Below are 21,489 nucleotides of genomic sequence, written 5' to 3'. Positions count from 1 at the left end.
TAAACTTAACCGGTTCCGCAATCGGGTTTGTAAGTAGAAACGTTTGTAAGTAGAAGCAACATTTCTCATAGGAATCAATGTAAAAACAAACAATGCGTGCCGGACGGAAATTCCCCCGAGAAGACACGAAAGACACACGTCGGTTCGGAAGTCAAATATTGGTTCGTATGTCGATGCAAAAAAAATCGTGAGGCTTCGCCTCGTATCTCGAAAAGTTTGTACCGTATTTTCCGGACTATAAGGCGCACTGGACTATAAGCCGCACCTTCAATGAATGGCCCATTTTAAAACTTAATCCTTATATAAGGCGCACCGGACTATAAGGCGCACCATTAATGCATCATGTCAGATTTTTAATCCAAATCAAATCATTCTCCATTTTATCGTTTTTATTTCAACTTCAGATGCAACAAATGACTTTATAATCACAAAATAATGATCCATAGTCTTTTTGATTCATGATTCATAGTCTTCAGCAGGCCACTTATGCTTGATTTCATGACACAATGCTTCGGGCCAGTTTGAATTTAGGAATTTAGTCCATATATAAGGCGCACTGTCGGCTTTTGAGAAGATTTTAGGTTTTTAGGTGCGCCTTATAGTCCGGAAAATACGGTAAGTATAGGCGTTCGTAAATAGAGGTACCAATGTATTGTCTAGCATTCAAATGTTCTGATTGTAAGACATTGCAAAAGGACTTTAATTTTGTACATTGTAGGTTTTCTTTAAATTCTTTCGCCGATTAATCGCATATCAGAATTGAATTAGGCCAAATGTCAGGATTGGCTTTAAAAAAAAAAGATCCATTTGGTTTGCAGGTCAGGGCTTTAGTTCTTCCTTTGGTCCTAGTAAGCAACAAGACTTAACCGCTATACCTTTCGGAGCTGGCAGGACTTGTGTGGTGCCACATTTAGACTATAATGACAGCTCTGGCGGTTTGAAAAGGCATCCAGCGCTCCTTCTCCCGCCCGCCGCATGCTGGAAAGCTGGGCTCTTATGGACCCGTCACAGACTGGAGGTGCCACGGAGCGGGACAACTCCCAGTAGCGGCGGCGGTACGCGAGCGCAAGTCTGGAAGCTAGCTGTGCTCTCCGCTTCGCAGCTGGGTTCGACTTTCAAGTCCGGGCCAAAGTCAAGGCTCCCTTCCCAACCCCATTCTTTATTCCTTTTGATGGCACCGCAAATTTGTCAGCACATGACCTCAGCTGATGCTTTCCACTACTTCATTACTCCCTCGCACTGCTGACTTGACACGAAAACATTGGGGTGCCCAACGGAGAGGTTGGGGCCTGTCTATGTAACTGGAAAGTGGCCCCAAGTAAACGCTGTCTGGAACTAGTTAGCTGTGTGAAAAAGGAACCATGACGTCTGCATGAGGAGAATTGCTCGGCTCTATTTGATGATGAAATGGAATTGAAGGCAATTTTCATTTTCAATCTCCTGATATTTGTGTATTTGTGATTTTTTTTTTCTTTTCTTTTTTTATTCATTTCGTGAGTCAGTTATTTTTCAGGTGATATTTTTGGCTTTTCTATTTAATGTTTTTTTTTCCCCCCTATGTAGTAATTATGTGCTTCGTATGTTTGTGTAACATTAGCCATCTTTGGCTCCACCCATTTGGAAGCCTCTAAACCTCTGCATTTGACGACGCCTGGCCGAAAGGTTGTTTCATCGCCCACATCTTCATCGTTGTGACATAGTGAGGGCCGCCAAAAACAAAGGGGCAAGGGAGTGGTGGGTCACGCCGCCACAATGACCGCCAGCCGCTCGGCGTGCTTTGTTGTGAGCCCAGAATGTGCAAACTAACAACGACGCCGGCCTCTATTGTTGTATTTTACTTTTTTGGGGGCATTGGACAGACGGTGGTAGCCGAGGGTGAGCACTGCGTCATCGCTCGTCGCCTCACTCCTCAAGTTCAAGAACATGTGGTGCAAAGTTCTTTTCTTTTGTGAACATCATTGCATCAGCCTCTTATGTCTTAGAAGGAAAATAAAAGATGGGGGGTGGATATCAATGACAACCGCCGCCTTGCACAATAGAAAGAAATAGAAGTCGTGCAGAAGTCAAGGATGGTTCCCAGGTCGTGGTTTGTGTGTGCATCATATTCATGTACACGTGTGGAGATGCTTCCGGAGCCTTCCGGACTGCAAGACAATGAGGCCACACTGTTGATGGATCGGCTGTGTTCCGTCCGGAATGGAATTTGCCGCTTCAATGGGAGAGGTTTTCACTCTGTGTGTCTATGGACAATATTTCACGGCAAATCGAAGGCAAAAATTCCCACGCAATTCATGTAAACTTACTGAATGGGAAACAAAAATATTCGTCTGGAGAATTATACAATTAAGAAATGGGAACATCTTCGCCAAACACACATCGTGGAAACGAATGAGACCAACGAATTGACTACCAAACAGCCTGTGGCGTAGTTTCCGGTGTGACCCCCCCCCCACCCCCTTTTCGGTCTTCCTCCCACTCAGCCCCTGAACCCTGAACCGGGGTGGGGGTGCAGAGGTGAATAGCTGGCTGCCGGGAGTTGTGCTGCGGGCGTAAAGCCCATGAATGTGCCGCCTGAGCAGATAGGATCAGGGCATGGGAGAGGAGAGGAGAGGAGAGGAGAGGAGAGGAGAGGAGAGGAGAGGAGAGGAGAGGAGAGGAGAGGAGAGGAGAGGAGAGGAGAGGAGAGGAGAGGAGAGGAGAGGAGGCCCCCGCCAGCCTGTGACGCTGCCTCGGCATTACTCCACTCGCTTACTTCAAAGTCGGCGCTACTGCGGGGGCGGGAGTGCTTGAGGGCGCCGTCCAAGTCTTCAAAGTCTTTGCCGATGTTGATACGCGACACCGCCAAGGGGCACATGATGTCATCGCGGGCCAACTGCATTCAGGCTTCACACAAATCAAGGTCAAAGGGCTTCCTTGTGCGCAGTAGTACGATACTTCACACACTTTTCAGTTGGCGTGCTCGCCAACTCTTGCTTCCTACGACTACTCTGAGTACTTTTTACACTGAAAGTTGAAATGACTTCAGAAGTGATTTTGCTTTCGAACAGTGCTGTTTGGGTTTTCTCCGTCCCGTTGACTAAACAGTGGGTGCACGGAGGGATACACGAGACTAAATAATAATATGATTAAGAATTATTAAGAAATAAGTACAAAAATATTTGGTCAAAAATATTTGGTGTTAAAAAGAAGAAACCCAAAATGGATAAGATTTCATTTTTGACACATTTAAATAAAATTAAGGGGGGAAAAAAACCCCAATATATCAGAAAATGATTAAAAAATTCCAAATAAGATGAAAAAATAAAATTGGAACCAACTCACATGGGCGCTCAAAACGCTACCCGCGCTAATTGCGCTAAAAGCTAATCGTCTGAAATCTGATAACGCTTTATTCGTGACCTATCCATCGTTTTATTTCACTCCAACTACAAATCCTTTCAAAAATTCACTCAAGATCATCAGTCCGTCTGATAACTCATTGACAGCGCTTATGACAGATCCGCTCCATCAAAGGTTATTTAAAGCCCCGCCTGCGTCGTCCGCTCCTCGCTTTGTGATCGCCGTCCGTCCCGGCCGGGCGCAAAATAAGCGTCAACAGCTGCATTCTTATTCATCCAGGGTTCACATTGAGGTTGGTCTTTTTAGCTCCGAAGTTGCCCCTCAGGGTTGGTAAGTCTGGGGGGCTTCTTCACAAAGTCTACGTATGTTGGTCCACATACTGCTCCTGGCATGTGGATGCAGACAGAACACAATTCATAGCTTGCTCGGCCGGCCTAGGGAAAATACCAGAGCTTATTTTTGCTAGCCATTCATTTCTTCTTGTCATCTGGAACTGTGAAATGTGTGTGATTCAAATCCGCTCACTGAGACGCTCTACCGCTAAAAGCGTAAACTTTCCGATCCAGAATGAGTCCTAGCTTTGTTTTTGTTTCTCTTAACATAGTCGTTCTCAAACTGGGCTCCGCGAAGCCTAGCTTAGGGGTCCGCAAATACCTTGCAATGGTTTGTATCTGAACTACGTTCTTAACTCAGTGATATGTTAGTGCTAATAACATCCTCAATTGTTTTGTTTGTACCAAAATAACGAACACGTTTTTAGACTAAACGACACGAACTGTCAACCAGAAAAGCGAACGTTATGTTAAGAATCTGACCTTTTCCTCTCGTACGATTTCTCCCGAAAGCCTTCAACTGCACTCAAGTTCTTTTGTTTCATTTGCAAATTTCTTCGGTTAGTGGTTTTGAAACCTTAATTTATTGGACTGATTAGCTTTATTCTCAATTGTGTAGTGTCTTGATTTCATTTGTTCCACTTTCTGTCAGTACTTTGTCGACTAGTTGCAATGATCTTCACCTCTGAGGTTTAGCACAGGTTGTCATTCCACTTTGAAAATATTTTTTTGCTCGGTCGGGTGCAGTGTAATGGAAACGCGCTAATGATGACTTGTCAAAAGAGAGCACAGCACGCTGTGCACGGGAAGGACGGAAAAAGCCAGAGGCCAATGCAGCCCTTTGCCGCATCCCACAGGCATGTGACACGGCCAAGTTGTCACGCCGAGGGCGACGTTTTGCATCCCACAAAAGCATCTGGAAGTAAACACGCGGCGGAATGCGACATTTGGACTGCGGCCTGTCTTTGATGTGCACAACAGCTCAAAGGAGTGTGGCTGGAATCTTTCATTTGCATGTCGCCTGATAAAACGCTGGCCATGAGACTCAAATATAGCTTCTCATTCTGCGTATGTAGGCGAATTTAGAAATAGACCTTTTGTCCTTAGGATGGTTGTTTTCTTAGCTTAGCTAAAACAGTGGAAGTAGACAGTGGTAGGAAGTACCGTTTTTTTCCGTGTATAATGCGCAAAATTTAACTAATTTATTGTCCTAAAATCTGGGGTGTGCATTATACATGGGTACAAGTTATTATTACTATATATATTTTTTTAATCCGGATATGATACGGAGGCCGCCATTACAGATGCGCTTTCTTCTCTGCTGTTCACTTCAAACACGCTCCATACGAACACAATGCTCTCGTATCAGACGCTTGCTCGATCACCTGCTCGTTTGCTGTCACACTGTATCCTACACAAATCCAAAACATTTCTCCGCTGTCGAGTTTGCTAGCGCATGAGCAGTGATACTGACCGGCAGAATAACATCCGGTTGTTCCCAAAGATGATCTTTTTTCTGAAATAATTTTACGTTTACGGACTTAAGTAGGAGTCAAAATTTGGGTGCGTATGCCATTTTTAGGGTGCGTATTATACATGGGGGCGCATTATACATGGAAAAAAACGGTAATGAACTACATTTTAGTAGAATCTTCTGTACTCGTGTGTGTGTGTAAAATTGAATTCTGCGCATCTTCTTCAATAGCCCCCCCTAAAGCCCCTTGCAAATATCTTCACACTGTGCCCACCCCAACCGCCTCAACACATGGCCCCGGCTTAGAGGGTCCTCTTTTAACGAGAGGATATCCGGGCCGCTGCGGTATGCAAAGAGCCTGCGCATTCCTGACACGAGCGGCTCGCCTCAAAGGTGACTTTCAGGCGATTCGGGCAAACGTCGGCTTAGCCGCCCGCTCGGCTTTGGCCACAGGCCTGCTTGGGAGTGATCACATGGGACCAAAGGCCCCACCCGAATAGATCTGATTTAGATGTATTTTTGATTACACTCCTGCTTGTTTGACAAAAGCATGTCGAAGGGTATGGGGGTGGGGGGGGGGGTTCAGCCCCCGCTGCACCCAAGCAGGACCAACTGGTTTGTCCCCATCTTGAAAGGGGACACCGCTATGGGATGCATAGGTCCTAAGAGAGGGGAGGTTGTGGCGGCACCTGTCCCCTCCACTCAGTGTGCCGATGACGGGCAATCCAAAGCGCAGGCCTGCAAGCTCCTAAAAACGAAATGGCATGTTTGATAAGCGGATTCTTGGAATGCCTCGGATTGGTCACTTTGTGCTCTTGTGCGGAGGATGATGGAGAACTTTGTGGCGGTGATGACAGGCAACCGGTCTGTCTCTTTGGCTCTCGGGCCATCCTGACAAAAGGGCCTCTGTTGTCGGAGCTATTGGTGCAAACACCGACCCATTCCGCAAGACACGTTGTTGTTGTTATTGATCGTATTGTTGTTGTTTTTTTTCATCTTTTAATATTATCCAGAAAAAAAATGCCTGAAAGTGATTGTAGTGCCTCTTCTTGGGCATGATTGAATTTCTCAATTTGATTTGTTCACTTCACTCAAGCACCAACTCACCAAAGTGGTGCCACTCCTGCGTCAAGGTACCGCTAGAAAACTTCTTTCAAATGGGTCAAGTCCAGCCGCAACATAACAGAAGGGTTAAGGTAGCCAAGGAGCCGCCATGGCTGCTACAAAATGTTCCATCACTCCTTTGAGCTGGCCAAGGAAAATAGCAACTGCTCACTGGACTGTGTGAGTCACTCGCTAACATGTTAGCGGCGCAACCCCAGGGGACCATAAAGGCTTTAGCGAGAGTCGTCGTTCATCTTTTTCTTTTCTTTTTTTTTTTTTTAAATTGCATCAACCCCCAAAAAGTTGTAGAAGTTGTCAATGGTCTAAGCCGGAGATGGGAGTTCCACACGCAATGCATGATGAGAGCTTGGACTCTTACACATGTGCGTACACGCGCGCTTCCTTTTTCCAAAAGATTCACAGACGCTCTTTGATCCGCACCCAGTCCTCCCACCAGAGAGGCCTCGAGGATGTGAGCGCAGATTCCATTTTCAAGTCGCGCACGGCTTCCTCTGGGGAGGTACATTGGAATTCCTCGTGCAGAAACAGGCCAGATAGACGACTTGAAGTGCCAGTCGAACCCGGGATCCTCACAACTCGCTTCAAAAAGTCACTCAAACAAAAGAAAACACAGGTGGCGGACCAAAACATTTACCGTATGTATAATAAATATTTTCTTTGAATACATATTCATTGACGACTTGTTTAGCTATCACAGTTAAATCGACCACGACGAATTGGAAGTGAATAAAAGTGGCAAGAGTAGTCAGTGGCGTTGTACAGTGTTCGGCAACTCTAACTGTTGCTCAGAATACAATACTACGACAATGTGCATGCATATATTTGTCTCCATGAGCTCAAAAATGGACTTTTAAACAACAGAGCGCTGGAGAAAACAGTGCCGAAGTCGCTCCTGTCTCCGATGGGCCCGCTTTGCATAGTTGTACCAGCTTGTTTTTGCATCTCCGGAGGGGTGAGGTGGGGGCGGGGTGTGTGTGTTTGCCACGTCCGTCCCTCGGCAGTGCGTTCGCAACCTGCGGCCCCTTCAGAAGTGGAGCCAAATGCCCCTGGAGGTTAGAAGCGGCTAAGTGCTTTTCTTGTCTCATAAAAACAAATCAAATATCGCCGATCCCTCGGGGGAGTTTCAAGACGGCAAAGTCGTGACGCGGCAAGAAGAGCCGCTTGGCTTTGCCTTGGATAATTAGTTTTGTTTTTTTCCCCTCCACTGCACCTCAATCAGGGTTAGGTGCACTTTGGTGCTTGAGGGCCATGTTGGAATTTCTAAAATGGTCAGATGGCCCAGGTCATTTGTTGTTGTGTATGAAAGCAAAACAAAATCCAACTCTTAAAATATAATGTAAAACAGATCATTTTAGACAATCAATTGAGCAAACATTGAGAAATATTCCTTAGCGTAATGAAAAAAAAAAAAAGAATTAATCTTCAACCCATAAAAAACGTAAGCGGTAAATTATTTATGCAATGTGAATCCCTCGCTATTTTGCTTATCCGGCTTCACTACATCGCAGATTTTTTTTCCAAATAAACAAAACATTTAAAAGTCAAAATAAAACTTCTAAACTGAGGAAACCTGTCTAACCTTTAGGACAATGTAGCATTGCTCCAAATGTTTGTTTACATTCCTTTAGAAGTCCGTTTTCGTGTGTTAGCACAATCGCAAATTAGCATCTTTCCGCTAACTCGTTAGCCTGCCCAGTACTTCTCGTTGGTGACCGTACTTCGTGGATTTCACTTATTCCGGGTGGTTTTTGGAACCAATTATCCGCGATAAACGAGCGATTACTGTATTGTGACGAACCAACAACAAATGTCGATAATGTCGATCTTGGGTGGGCAGGATGAACGAACAAACTCCGCCCACCTCTGATCTAATGTGTCCAAAGTTGTCCGTTACTTTTGAATGGCCGTAGGGAGTGCCGTTGTCTGCAAAAGGGGTTGGATGTTTACCTCCTCGGGGGTTTATTAACCCTAACCCCCAGTTCCCCCTCATTCTCCACAGCCCAAGAGAAAACAGGGGCAGGAACAATGCGACATTTGTGTCCGGGCCCGCCGCTAAACAAACGTTCCGAAGAATACCGACCGCGGGCCACGGTGACTTCATAAACAGTCGTCAGCGGATCGCTGATGTGAGCGTGATTATTGACCCATTGATTGACCGCTCCAAAATTGTCCGTAGGTGTGATTGTGAGCGTGGATGGTTGTTCGTCTCAGCCTGAAGGACCCACGCTTGGAATTTTGCCCAGAGAAGCATCCATCCAATTCCAGAAGCTGGCAAACTCTTACTTGGGAATTCACCCAAGTCAAATGTTCTTGGTCCACGCCGTTTGCCACAAATTGCGGCGGAGCTTCTTCAAGTCTTCAGTTTGAGAACCTGGCCTGAATCCTAATCAGGGCAGCATCCTCCCGAGTGCTTTCCGGCACCCCGGCGAGGCCTCAACTTGGCCCGCCACCTTGCCTTGCCTTTTCTCTCCGCCCGCCGATGGAGCTTCTGCTGCAGCCCTGGCCCCTCCCCAACCTTTCTCTGTGGCACAATGGCTTCCCTCGGCGGAGTTCTAAGAGAACAGCGTTTGTCCGATGGCCGCCGCAGCTCCCCCCCTTTTTTTTTCTTTTCTATTGGGGCTCTGCGGGGACAGTGAGCATGAGGGAGATCTGGCTGGGTAGGAGTTACATTTGCCCCAACAAGTAAACAACTTCAGGTAGAGGTGGTCCACATATGGATCAGGAGCCAGCTCATTGCAAGTGGTTGTTTTTAGTCGATGCGAATGCTGCCTTGTAAAAGTTCAATTCTGACTTAACCTCACGTAGGCTTTGCTTTCCTGCAACTTTGGACCTCATGTGTCCACCATGGAATGACCTCATCCATACTTGATCCTTTTCTTTGCCAGCCAAGGGCTTTTGCTTTCCCCTTTTTTCCACGCGGCTAACCTCCAAACGGGCAGGGAGCGCACCTCGGCAGGCCCTGGCCCGCCCTTGATGTGGACATTGTTGTAGAAGCGGGTCCCTCTCACCCGGGCAACCGGGCCCCTTTTGAGCCCTTACCCCTCGCTGTTTGCCCAGCTCGCTCTTTACCCTGTCCTAAGCCCACTCCTCTAATACCCCCCCCCCCCTCTCACCGTGGGACTGGAGCTTTGAGAGACGGTTGTGTGAGAGACGTGTTGTTTTGTGCTCGCTTGTGCCGCTGGCGGCCGGCTTCCTACGGCGCACCAAAGCCGGCCATTCACTTCTTTTAGCCCCCACTCCATTGCTTCCTTTGACCTCCTTCGGGGAACCTGACCCCGTTTGATCACATTAGGAGCTCAGTACTTTGACATTCCCGTTCGCTAACTGCTTACAAAAAATCACCTAAGCTTGCTTTACAACGGCCACTTTTATCATCCCGCGCCATGCCTCCAGATACCTGCCATGATTGTCCACGTTAACATGCAGAGATGATCGTCCTCTCGGTTGTCTCCCTTAACATGGCTTGATCAAGATCCAATCGTGGAAACAGTCCTGACTCCTGTCAGACCACGGGCCACTTTAGATTCAGCCCGCTTCCCAAGTTTGTTAAATGCCACCGGCTTATCTTATTTATGTCTGGTAAAAAAAAAAAAAAAAAAGCCTGACCACAGTTTAAACAACCACGATCACCCCAAGTGTCAATTTGGGTCATTTTATATCCTCACAGGACTTGGAAGCCCTGAAGCGGAAAAAAAGCTGATGTAATGGGTTTAAGAAAATCTCCTTGGGGAGTCAACCTTCAACTCCCCCCCCACGCCAATGACACCCCTGCCCTCTTCATCCCCAAATATGGTGACTTGGATCTCTGGGATCTTGAACAGTTCTTGGTGAGCTCTTGAGACTCAAGTTGTCGCGGTGCTAAAAAAAACAAAACAAAGGACAAAAGGTTTATAATTCACTGATTTATTGTTTTGGCTGGGGGAAGGGGAGCCGGAGATGAAGGCAACAGAGAAAGAGGGGAGGGTGCTTTTTAGAGAAAAGAAATCCCAGCCCGGCTACACACACAAGCCCACGCACTCACACACGCACACACACTCTGTGTGAGCCGAGCACAAAAGAAACCTGTAACGCCTCCAGATTCCTTCTCGTCGGGTATCAAAGACATGCTTTGCTTTAGAACAAGAGACGAGTGGGTAAGATAGCACCAAGCAAGCCAGTGAACCCAGCACTGGCCCGGCTGGGTGCTGCCAGTTAATCTCTCAGATAGGATTTTCACCCCCCCCCCTCCCTTCCCCTTCTTCCTCTTCTTCTCCTGCTCTGCCGCCTCCCTCTCTTTTCTCTCTCTCGGTGGGGATATCGCTTTTACGGCGAGGCCTTGAATGGAGGGACTTGTCTAACCTGATCACTTGTCAGATTGAGCACAGGGAGAGGCACCCCAAAGGCGCAGCGATAGAACTTGGTTGCACAATGAGGGAAGGCGTTCTGCGTTAGCTGCTAGCTTGGTGCTGCTCTCACGTGGACCCAAAATGATCCAGTTTGTCTTTGGACTGAAATGAACCCTGCTAGTATTTGAGTAATCCGTATCCATTTTCAGTTCCCAGAAAGCTCCATACATGCTACCGGTAGTTCTCTTGTTAAAACTATCCAAATCATTTGGTTGGTTCCTCCTTGAGCCTTACAACGCCACACAACAAAGACACGTCAGGACAATTGGTGGGTTTGGAGCACATCCAAATAGCTTCCGCTTGCTCCTGTTCCTTGACACTGAAGACTTTTTCTCCTTTCTGGAGTTGAAGAACTTGCCTCTGTCCCTTCCAATGATCTCGGAGGGCCGGAGCTCCCCAGTTGACCCCCCCCCCCCCCCTGTCCAGGTTGTCCTGAAAGGTGATCGTGCAGCTATTCACAAGCAAAGAAAGAAGAGAGTGAAATCTTGAAATCCATGACTGGAAGGAATCAATCCATCTGCCACAGTAAAGACCATTTTGTTTTGACAGACCGGCAGCATTGAAAAGAAAAACAAATGAGAAATACGGATCACATTTACGCTAATAAGTTGGCCCAAGATGATGGATTCTTGTCTTATTTTGCGTGTGTGTGTGTGTGGGGGGGGGGGGGGGGCTGATGAGAGATATTTGCAAACCTGTCGCCACACGTCACACACAGTAAGTTCATTAAGAGCGTGAGAAATACCCCGTGGGAGTAAACCCATCTTTTTTTTTTCCCCCTTGAAGATAATACTCCTTTTTCTTTCTCAACAGTTTGCCATCTCCTTTTTCTAAAGTCACTCTCCAAAGGTGTTTTAGTGTCATTTTAGCCAGCTTGTGTGTGGGCTTAGCTTTTGACTAGCATAGCGCATGAGCGAGACAAGCTGCTCCGCATGGGACTCGGGTGGACTCGCCTGATTTTCTTAATTAAAATGTACCAATGTCCTCCAAAGCATCTCGAAGACATTTCATATTTGTGAAGTGCTTAATTGCAGCAGTCGTAAAACATTCCACATGTTATTTGAGCTTCTGGTCCCCCCCCCCCCCCCCCCCATCAACCAGTGTGACCCCCAACGCTTCATCCCGGAAACGGTGTAGGTGAACACTTCCCGCAGTGCGGTTTGGAACCTCAGTTGGCGTTCCTCAAAGAAAATAAAGTCAGAAGCGCGTGAAACCTGAAACCGGTGCTAATGCTGGCTAGCTCCACCTCGACTTTCCTCCTTGCCTAAACACTGAGGCCCGTTTGGAGTTGGGGGGGGGGGGGTCAGTGTGGTTGCAACTCATGCACGGGGGTGTGTGCATGCACTGCGAGTATGATCATCTGCTTTCCTGTAAACAACCACCGCTTTATTAGGCACACCTTGTTGGAAAGGCCCGAGGTGAAACCTGCTTTTATAACGACGAGCTCTAAGTTGCGGCTCGTTTTATGATCAGCCCACGGCCGGTAACGCTAATAATATTAGGCACATCCCGACATTCAGAACTTGTACTACCATTAAAATGTAATTACCAGTCGGCAGCACAAGGCAAGGACAGCGCTTATTTTGCTGACTAAATCTTTAAAAACGCACCAATTTTTGCAAGCTCTCAAACAAAACACGCCAAAACTCACTCCGCCGTTCCACTCTGTGAAATTTGAAAAAAAATACTTTGGTTTAATTGCTCAGTTGACCTGAAATTGTGAAGATGTGCTTATCAGTACGGGATGCTCAAAAACGTCTCGATGATTCTGCCAGAATCGTCGTCCATTTTTGTGTGAAGCTGCCATTCCGGGCCTATTAGACGAAGATGGCCGAAGCTATTATTTATTTTTATTTTTTTAACGATGGCATTGAATGTAGGCAGAGTGTGGCTAAAAACAATCATTTCCAGGATCCTTAAAAAGTTAGGATTAGGAAAAGCACGATTCTTCTCATGCTTGGTTAAGCGGAAAAGTAGTGAGCGAGGAAAAAAAAAGAATATTCTTCTCTTTCTGATTCCTCCGAACTTGTCTTTCCATTGGCATATAAGCCGTATCCCAAACGCTGATGTCATCTTGCCCTTCCTTCGACAGCAAAACGAGTTAAGTGAAAGAACACACCCAAGTTCTTTTTAATTTTCTTTTCCGCAATACAAAAGGTATGACAACATTGTGGCTTTTGAACATTCCGTGGAAAAGCTCAATTAGCGTTGGCGTGCACTTTAAAGGCCAACTTGCCGCCATGTTGTCCGGCCGGCTCGGAGGGTGGAAGGAGGAAAGAAGGGCAGTCCGGGCCCGTCCTCTAATCCCGCTCCAGCGCACCGAGTTGCAGCAGCTTGCGCCACATTCCACAACTGTGGGGGCTTTTGGGGGAGGGGGCGGGGGGGCATTCCTCCTCAGCCGGGGCCATCAAAGAAGCAGCGGTGCTTCAAAGGCCTGTCAGAGCCTAGGTGTTGATGACTGGAACCCCCCCCCCCCCAAGTGTCCAGTTTTAGCTCAGCCCTCCAACGCACGTACGGGCCGAGCCAGGTATGTGCCGCCAACCTCCTGCGGGGGGGCTTAATGCTGCCATTAATCATAGCTCATTACCAAGTGACTCGGACATTTGGGGCGGGGCAGAAATGAAGAAGAGCTGACTTCAGATGCTACACTGCAAAGAGTTTGCTGTTTATTTTAAGATCAATTCTTTGCCTGCAGGACAAGAACGTTTGACTTGAATAAAAATGAACATAGCTCGTCTGAAGGCCGTCACGATTCTTATTTGCATCTCAGTCAAGCGTGTGACTTTTTGTTTTCTTTTAACGTGAGTATCAGTGCTTCTCCTTTTGCCACCTCTGCTCGGGTGCCCTTCCTCTACTCGTCCTCATCTCCTTCCAAAAAATGTTGGCATCCCGCCCAATGTTGACCTTTGAACTTTGCTGGCCAGGCCTTTGTTCGTGTCACTCTGGATTTGAAAGCCTGAAGAGCTGAAAGCGACACCGGAGAGACTTAAGAGTGTGTGTGTACGTGCATGCGACACACATACACACACACACACCATTGACGGTTTTAGGATGCCCTGGCACAGAGTTAATAGAGTCACAAGCCAGGCAGTTGTGCTCAGTGTTGAAGCTGTCAAGTATTCAGCCTTGTGCCACATATCGGAACATTGACATGATATTAGATGTCCCCACTTGTTTGCTTTGTGCGTCGCTACGACGACTGTGACGCCATTTTTTTTGGGCGACGATGGCGAGGGTTCACCTTTGGGACACGAACTTAAGCGGATTCAAAAGTAAACTGCAATCTTGGGCAGGGTTTCCTAATCTCTGGTGACCTCAGACACTTTTTTTGGTGGGGAATAAATGCCATTGACGTATTTTTTGAAATCTTTGCAAAGCGCGGCTAATTTTATTACTGTAGACAGGAAAAACGAAACAAACCAAAAAGTTGAATTTCATTGAGAAAACAAAAAATAGCTTGGAAAAAAGGACATCCTGCTCATTTCCGACCCAAAAGATCTCACAAAGTCTCTCTTAAATGAAACCCTCTACTCTATTATCTTAAAGACCGATCCCCCGTGCTCACCCTTTGAACAAATGGACTGCCAAAATAAACAGCGGACGTGTTGCTAGCCTTGCTAATTGCCTCACCCCGCCCCGGTCCGGTCGCCACGGAAAAGACAAAAGAGAGGAAGTGCATTCTTCCAGGGATCCCTCGCCAACGCTTGTGTTACAGGAGAAGGAGGAGCGAGGGCCCCACCTGGAGGGCCCTCCCAGCTGCTCCCGTGAAACTGGATCCCCCGGCCGCACTCCTCCGGGCTCGGGGCTCCTACTTTGAAGTTATTTCCAGTGCTGGGAAAAAGAGCAGAGGCAGGGCGGAGCGTGTTGTGCGGATGTTTGCGCGTGACATCCCGGAAGGGAATCGGGACCAACGCTGGTCCCAGCGCAGCATTGGTTTGGCTGTGTATCAGCATCTCGAAATTGAAAAAAAAAAACCCCCACACCAACAGAAGAAGACCATCTTGCTTGTGCTCCCGAATGCTGCATTACTCAAGTTTGGATTGTAGCTTGCATCGCTATCATACATACAAAACTTTGTTTGATTTTATATAAATCTGTAAGTATGCGCTCACGCCGACTCTGTGACAGGACAATAAAATATTCACACTTGCATCATGAGATTTTAATGGGTCTTCTCATGATGTAAGTTTGTCCTGGTTCTGACCTTGTGGAGCTGAATTACGTATGTTGGTTTTGTGTTTTATGCTGAGTCAACAAACTTAACCACCATGGCCCGCCTACACAGAATTTTTAAAATATTTGTCAAAACGGTCTAAAAATGTCTACTTTAAATCAGCATTGAAGATTTCCTGGATCTTTTGCGACCCACTCTGGATTTTATGAAATTTTCTGTCTTTGAGTGCTTGAATTTTCCAAACAATTGTGATGATGCCAGAGGAGCAGCTGATAAGAAGAAAAAAAACATCCCCTTCTTGTCTGACCCTCGTGGATCCATTTGGCATTTAGCAAATTCTCGCCCGCCCGCCTGCCATTTTTTTGCCTTCCAAAATGTCAGAAGGCATTTTTACGCGTCGGCGTAAAACGTCCCCCCCCCCCCCCCTGTAGGCTTCCATTTTCAGATTCTTGTTTGCTCTGTCGTCACTTCACCTCCCGTCAGGTTGCCGCCGCGTCTTCTCCATTTTCACCATAACCTCTTTAAGCGCAAGATTGCCGTTGAGCGGCGAGCCATTGATGAAGGTTCATTTGCTTTCCAATTACACGATGAAACCTCGATACCTGGCACCCGTGAGCATTTCCGATTTGTTGGGCGTGGCTGTGATCCTTAATTCGGCAGCTGCACGAGGTGGCCTCTTTTGGCACCCGCTTGACATTTTAACATTTATTTTGTGGACATTCTTACCACCCGCGCCAAAGGAGGAGGAGGTTCAATTGGTATTTTTCTCTCTTTTTGGGGGGGGGCGGGGGCATGACCGTGCCTGCGTGTAAGGCGAGGTGAGTCTGGGACTGTGAAGCTTTAACACCCGGCGTCGACTTCTCCCCAATGTTGTGTCGAAAGCAACGCTCGCCGTCTGACTTCATCAACCCTCGTGCGTCAGCGACGGACGGCGTGTTCCGTAAACACTCGGCACTCACTCGCTTTTCATTTTTCTCCAGAATTCCTCAGTAGTCTGTCCCTTCTGTGTATTCCCCAACAATCTGTTTGTAGCGAAGCACTCCCAGTGCGGAGCCAAAACTCCGCTATTCACAATTCAAACTTTTTTTTTTTTTTTTCATTTTTTGGAACGGTTAGCAATCTGAAAAAGTGCAAAGCAAACCGAGCCTGGGCGTTTCAAGGGAGCTCAGGAGGGGTCAGCCGGGGGTCTTCTTTGCAAGCCGCCCGGTCACCTGCAGGTCAGCGGCGGGGCCTTGGGAGACAGGCGCTCGGCGTGCACGCCCTACGCTCAAACACGGCGCCGGGGAGGCGCGAGGGTGCGAGGACTGGCGCCGGGCCCAGGTTTGCCTACCTCGAGGTTTTTGTGTGCATGTGATCGACAACACGTTGCTTCAGTTGACTTTGTCTGACGGGATATCTAGCAAAACCTGCTTTGAAGGTGAGGCGGTAAATACGAAGAAGCAATCTGCTGCCTCTCTCCCTCCCTCTCACTCACTCTCCTTCCTCTCTTTTTTTTTTTTTGCCTCGGACACCATGTGCTGAGTGTTAGAACGTTGCGCGACATGCTTCAGCAAGAGCCGAGCTTGGAATAGACTTCTTTGAATTTTTTTGGCATCTGTAGCCCGCAAGCGTCCTACTCACACCCTCAACTCTCCTTAGTTCAAAGGCCCTCATGGCTGCTGGCGAAACAAGAAAACAAGCGGAACAACGCAAAAAGAAAATCACTGATGTACAGCTCTGGGGAAAAATGAAGAAAAAGTAACAGTTTTTGCTAATTATAGGTGAAAATGAAATATGACACTGCTTTTAATTCAAATTGAATTAAACATGCATTAAAAACGTGACATCCCAAATCTAATTACAAATCTTGTTATTTGTTTGCAGAACATGCATATTATTCTCTAAGTAAATAAAATGTCCAAATTTTGGGGTCCCATGGATGTGCCAATAAAACCAACCTAATTAAGCAATAGGGTCATCCCTACCCAAGTTTGGGTTTGCGTTCGGGTTAACTTAATTCTGTCTGTCAGGAGAAGCAATGAATAGTCACTCACTGCCTGATCAAAGGCTCGATCAATTGTGTCACAGGCAGACACAATCAATGGCCCGGAAGGTGTGACTTGCATTTTCATGTCCTTCCGGGAATACCCCTCCCACCCCACCTCCCACAAATGGTGGTTGAGAATTAGGACTCTTTAGAAACTCTCAAGTCATACAAGGAAAGTTCTTAGCAGAGCGCGGTTCGAACGAGCGACACCCTCCAAAGTTGCGGCCGGTGCGCTACAGGTGAAGTTGAAATTCCCTCGCCAGGATTTCATTGAGCATTTGTAACAGGACAGGCGGCCCTCACTTTTCAAGCACATGACAACAGGCGGGGCAGGACAAAAGCTGCCCCCTCGTGGTACTCGTGGCGAGCGCCTAGCCTTTTCGAAGGTAGACGACCGTTATTCTTTGGAATGTCACAACTTCAGAAAAGCAACCTCTGGTTTTGGACACGTTTAGACCAAACTTCCCTATTTTTGTGATAGTGCCGCTTCTTCTTCAGGTGCTACATGGTGTTAAAGGTTTGAGACCAGCAACATGTTTTAACCCTTGTGGAGATAATGCTAAGCCTCGAAAATAGTTTGCCAATCAACAACATTGGCCTATTTTGCAGCGCAGAAGTCTCCCAAGGCCGGCCGGTGAGCGCGCACAATGCTCCAGTGTTCAGGCAGCGGGGGCGCCGGCAGGGCTTGTTCCAAAAGCTCCACAGAGCAGCGCTTAGCTTCTAAGGCACGGGCGTCAAACTCAAGGCCCGGGGCCAGATACGGCCCGCCACATCATTATACGTGGCCCGCCAAGACAAATTCTGCATCAAATTCATGTGTCATGACTAGAATTGCAAATTGTCTTCACTCTTAATAATATATTTTTTTTAAATATTTGACCAGTTTTTACTCATCTGATTTGAAAACGAGTTATTTGTCAGTTTGTTTTGTAGCTTTTACTCGATATAATAGGAGGTGCTCATACATTTATTTGGGTTGACAGTCACAATGGATCTCCGAAAGAAGCTATGACTACAATGCGGCCCGCCAAAAAAATGAATTTGACACCCCTGTTCTAAGGGCTGGCCTTCCTCCACTCACATTTGCGCGAGGCACTCGTGAAGTGCTCATGCAAATCTACCGAGAAGTGAAACTGACAAAATATAGAAGTTGTTGAAGTCAAAAATGTTGTATGGGCTCCCACGCAAATATTGTCCTTGTGAACTATGAATTGAGATTAAAATGCAGCCGCTTCTTTCCGTCTCAGCGGGCGGGCGGGCGGGCGGGCGTCCACTTTGCCACTCGCTGTCGGTTGAAAATGACATCGCAGTTGCCCCGGGCGTCGCCGACCGATCACAACTCAGCTGTTTTCTGAGTTTAGTCATTTGCAAGCTGAGCCCTGAGCAAATGTGAGGTCATTTGCGGTCCACAGCAAGTGGCAAAACTGCTTTATGTTCATATTTATTTTTGTGCCTTGTCCTGGATTTCCAGAAAGGCTGTTTCAAAAATGCGACTTTTTCATATGCACTGACATTTGTGTATAGTGCAGCTGATGAAAAAGGTCAAGGGTCACCTCACGGATGAAGGCTATCTGGGGTCATCAGCATTGGCCCGGGCGGGGCCCCAAGCGGACGGCGCCACAATGCTGACTAATTGGTTTGTGAGGCGCATTTTCTCTTGTTGCCAGGGAGGCCAATCGATTCGGGTTCTGCTTCTTGCCCAGTGACAAATTCGACGAGTGCGTCACGGAAATTGGAGCGCGTCGGACTTGTTGGATTTACCGGATTTGGAAATGCTGGGCGTCGTTCTCAGCACACCGACAATCTCTGTGGAGTGTTTTTTTTGTCAAATAGTTTTTAGAAAACAGGTGCCGATCCGATTGAAACTTTTTCCTCTGCCTCAAGAGTGCGATAATCAGAGGGGATAACTCCAATTCTGAGAATCTTTTCTTTCCCCTCCTTTCCAGATGCATCCTTGGGGATTGTGTAACAACAACGACGAGGAGGACCTGTACGAGTACGGCTGGGTGGGCGTGGTGAAGCTGGAGCAACCAGAGCTGGACCCCAGTTGTCTCACCGTGCTGGGAAAGGTAAACAAGAGCAGCCGCCGACGTCTGTTGCCGTCCCCAAATACGCCAACTGTCAACGTGCTGTGTTCCGCAAGACGGGCTTTGTTGTTTAAGACTTGGCCTGAGCGCCCCGAACATGGTCGCGCGTCGCTCTGACCTTCACGCGGCTTTGAAATCAACAGAGCTGGAATTTATTCTTCTCAATTTAAAAAAATCAAATTACTAAATTCGTGTGAATGCGCAAAAACGGGCCGTTTACTCAGAGCGGTGTCTAAAAATAAAAGGTGTCTGGGAACACAAGGACCCCCAGCTGTGCTTGGCATAGCAACGGCCACGTTGGCCTCTATTTAAAGAACGACCGCGGCCATTTTATCGAGGTGGTCGATGCAGATGGTTTTGATGGTCCCAAAGCAGTTTCAGTATTGCCAATTTATTTTTCTAAATCGAGTGCATCAATGACATGAAACTTTGAGTCGCTATAATTGAAGCTTTGGAAAATTCAAAGATGACCAGGAGGAAGAATTTGGAGGAAACGACGAGGGGCTCGGCGAGGGTCGGCCGCTCGGCTGTGTGAGGTCGGCGGGCCTAGCTGACGAAAGTGCTGGGGTGTGACATATCTTGACACGCTTCTTTCCTGCCTGCTTTCCTGTCTGCTTTGTGTGAGCCCCGCCGGGTTCGGGAGCCTTGATCCCGTTTGCTGTAGTTAGCGGCGGCATCGGCGGCGCTCGGCTTTTCCTAATGTTGGAAAACCTTCCTAACCTTCAATTGGATGACGAAAAGCTGAAACGTCCAATGGCTGGTTTGGTGCCGTGTCTGCATCAGTATAAGACAAAGTGCGGCAGCTGTCTGTCTGTCCAGCGTAAGTCATCATCTGCAGAAGTTATGTGCTTGTCGTGTGTGGCCTGCGTCAAGCACCATCAGGTTAAAACAACGCGTGCCAAGATAATATTTCAGAGCGCGACCGGGACCCACTACAAAGCGCTTAATAATAACCCCAGAGAGCGGCAAAGAGAACAGTGGAAGAAGGGGGGGGGGGGGTTCATGCCATTTCCTCCCTGAAATAAAGCAAGCAAGCTGCTTTCAAGTTTGCCAGAGGCGGCACGCAAGCGTATCATGTGTATCCTATGTCCTAAAATCCGCAAGGGCCTGTGGAAGGAACAATGTGTGTGGCCAAAGCGAGGGGGTCTCCTTCCGCCATTTCAGCCCATTGCTTTGCGGCCTCCCATATATTTGAACCCTCGGCGTCTCGTGAAAAAAAAAAAACTCCAACTTGAAAGACTTCTGGCCAGACCTTCGACTTGTGCCAGATTTGGTCTGACGGAGGAATGTCTGCGCAGATCGAGCGCTGCCGCAAACAGTGAAAGGTGTTGGGTAGTTGCGCCCCCTTCAAAAAGTTGAGCATCAAGAGGGTGTCAAAGCACTACTTGCAAAAGCATGCCAACAAATGATAACCCCTCCCCCACAGCAATTGATAAAAAGCACCGGCAGGAGGTCCGGGGCTGGAGAACGGCTTACGGAGCTCTGGGCTCCCCGGGCGTCCCACGGCTCTTCCTGGCAGGGTGCTGGCGGAAGAGCTTCGCTTTTTCCCCCGAGGGTCCCGCCTCGCCCGTTTCCAGGGTCACTGGGAAGCTTCTCGTGGCATGCGGCACCGAGTGAGCCCGGGACGGACTCGCCCGGCTTTCGATGCGAGGAGGCCAAAAGAGCGCCACGGCACACTTGTTCTCCGGCTTGAGTCACGTGATGTTTACAATGAGTTTCAGATCACAACTGGATTTGGGGCTTTACTGTGCAGCCCTCCCAACATATCGTTTCAATCTCAGCTGCGCCTGAGAACGTCTGATCAAAAGCGAGGGACGGGCACCCAGCCGGTTGGGCCACCGCCTCGTGCCTCCCCTTCCCTCCCCTTCATCTTGGCTGAAGCTTTTGTCGAGGAATGTCTGCGTGAGAATCCGCGCGCCCCGCTGCGGAATCTCCGAGAGGGGCCCCCGCGCTGCTAATCTGAGGCCCGTTCCTATCTGGAGATGCTTCCAGAGCTGGAAGATTAGCGGGGGCGAGAATGGCATCCTATGCTCTCGGGCTGCTTTTATGCTCGGCCAGCCAGCCCACGATTGTCCGACATCATGTGATGAGGAGGAGGAGGAAAGTCCGCTTGCTTCAGTGAGCACAAGCCTTAGCAATTGACTCACTGGCCCTAACATTAAAAAAATAAATAAAATACACTCTTTTGATTGGATGTCTCGCTCCTGTTGAGATTATATTTATATTTATCCACCTGACCACACATGCGATGCCATTTCACTGCCTGTTTCCTCCAAAGGTGTTTCTTCAATATTGACATTCGCTAAAGGGGGTGTTTGTTTATTTTTTGGGGTCACGGTATGATGGCATCTGTCCACCAGATGGCGATTGTGTTCGCATATGCAAAGCATGCAGCAATATTTTACAGCCATTACTATTTCCTGCAAGAGTGCCTCGCCACCAAAATCAATAGTCGCCTTGGATGTTGGAAAATGGTGTTTTTATATTTCTCCTTCGTAATTATCTTTTAAAAGGCAGAATTTTTTACTCTTGCCAATGCACGTCATT

General features: G+C 47.8%; 1 protein-coding gene across 2 annotated transcripts in view; it reads left to right on the top strand.

Annotated features, from left to right (window-relative positions):
- Window positions 1-21,489, top strand: part of znrf3 (zinc and ring finger 3) — a 34,979-nt gene that overhangs the window by 2,925 nt on the left and 10,565 nt on the right. The window contains exons 1-2 of one of the 2 annotated variants that reach the window (XM_061278082.1): window positions 6,736-6,905; window positions 18,802-18,924. In XM_061278082.1, the coding sequence (XP_061134066.1) occupies window positions 18,802-18,924 (123 nt within the window). In that variant the 5' untranslated portion in view covers window positions 6,736-6,905. Of the gene's footprint in view, window positions 1-6,735; window positions 6,906-18,801; window positions 18,925-21,489 lie in introns of those variants that run through there. The other variant, XM_061278081.1, reaches the window with a different exon arrangement.

Source organism: Syngnathus typhle, linkage group LG5 (assembly GCF_033458585.1).
Source record: "Syngnathus typhle isolate RoL2023-S1 ecotype Sweden linkage group LG5, RoL_Styp_1.0, whole genome shotgun sequence".
Lineage (NCBI taxonomy): Eukaryota > Metazoa > Chordata > Actinopteri > Syngnathiformes > Syngnathidae > Syngnathus > Syngnathus typhle.
Note: the sequence above shows the minus strand (reverse complement) of the source record. Positions and strands in the feature narration are given on the sequence as shown.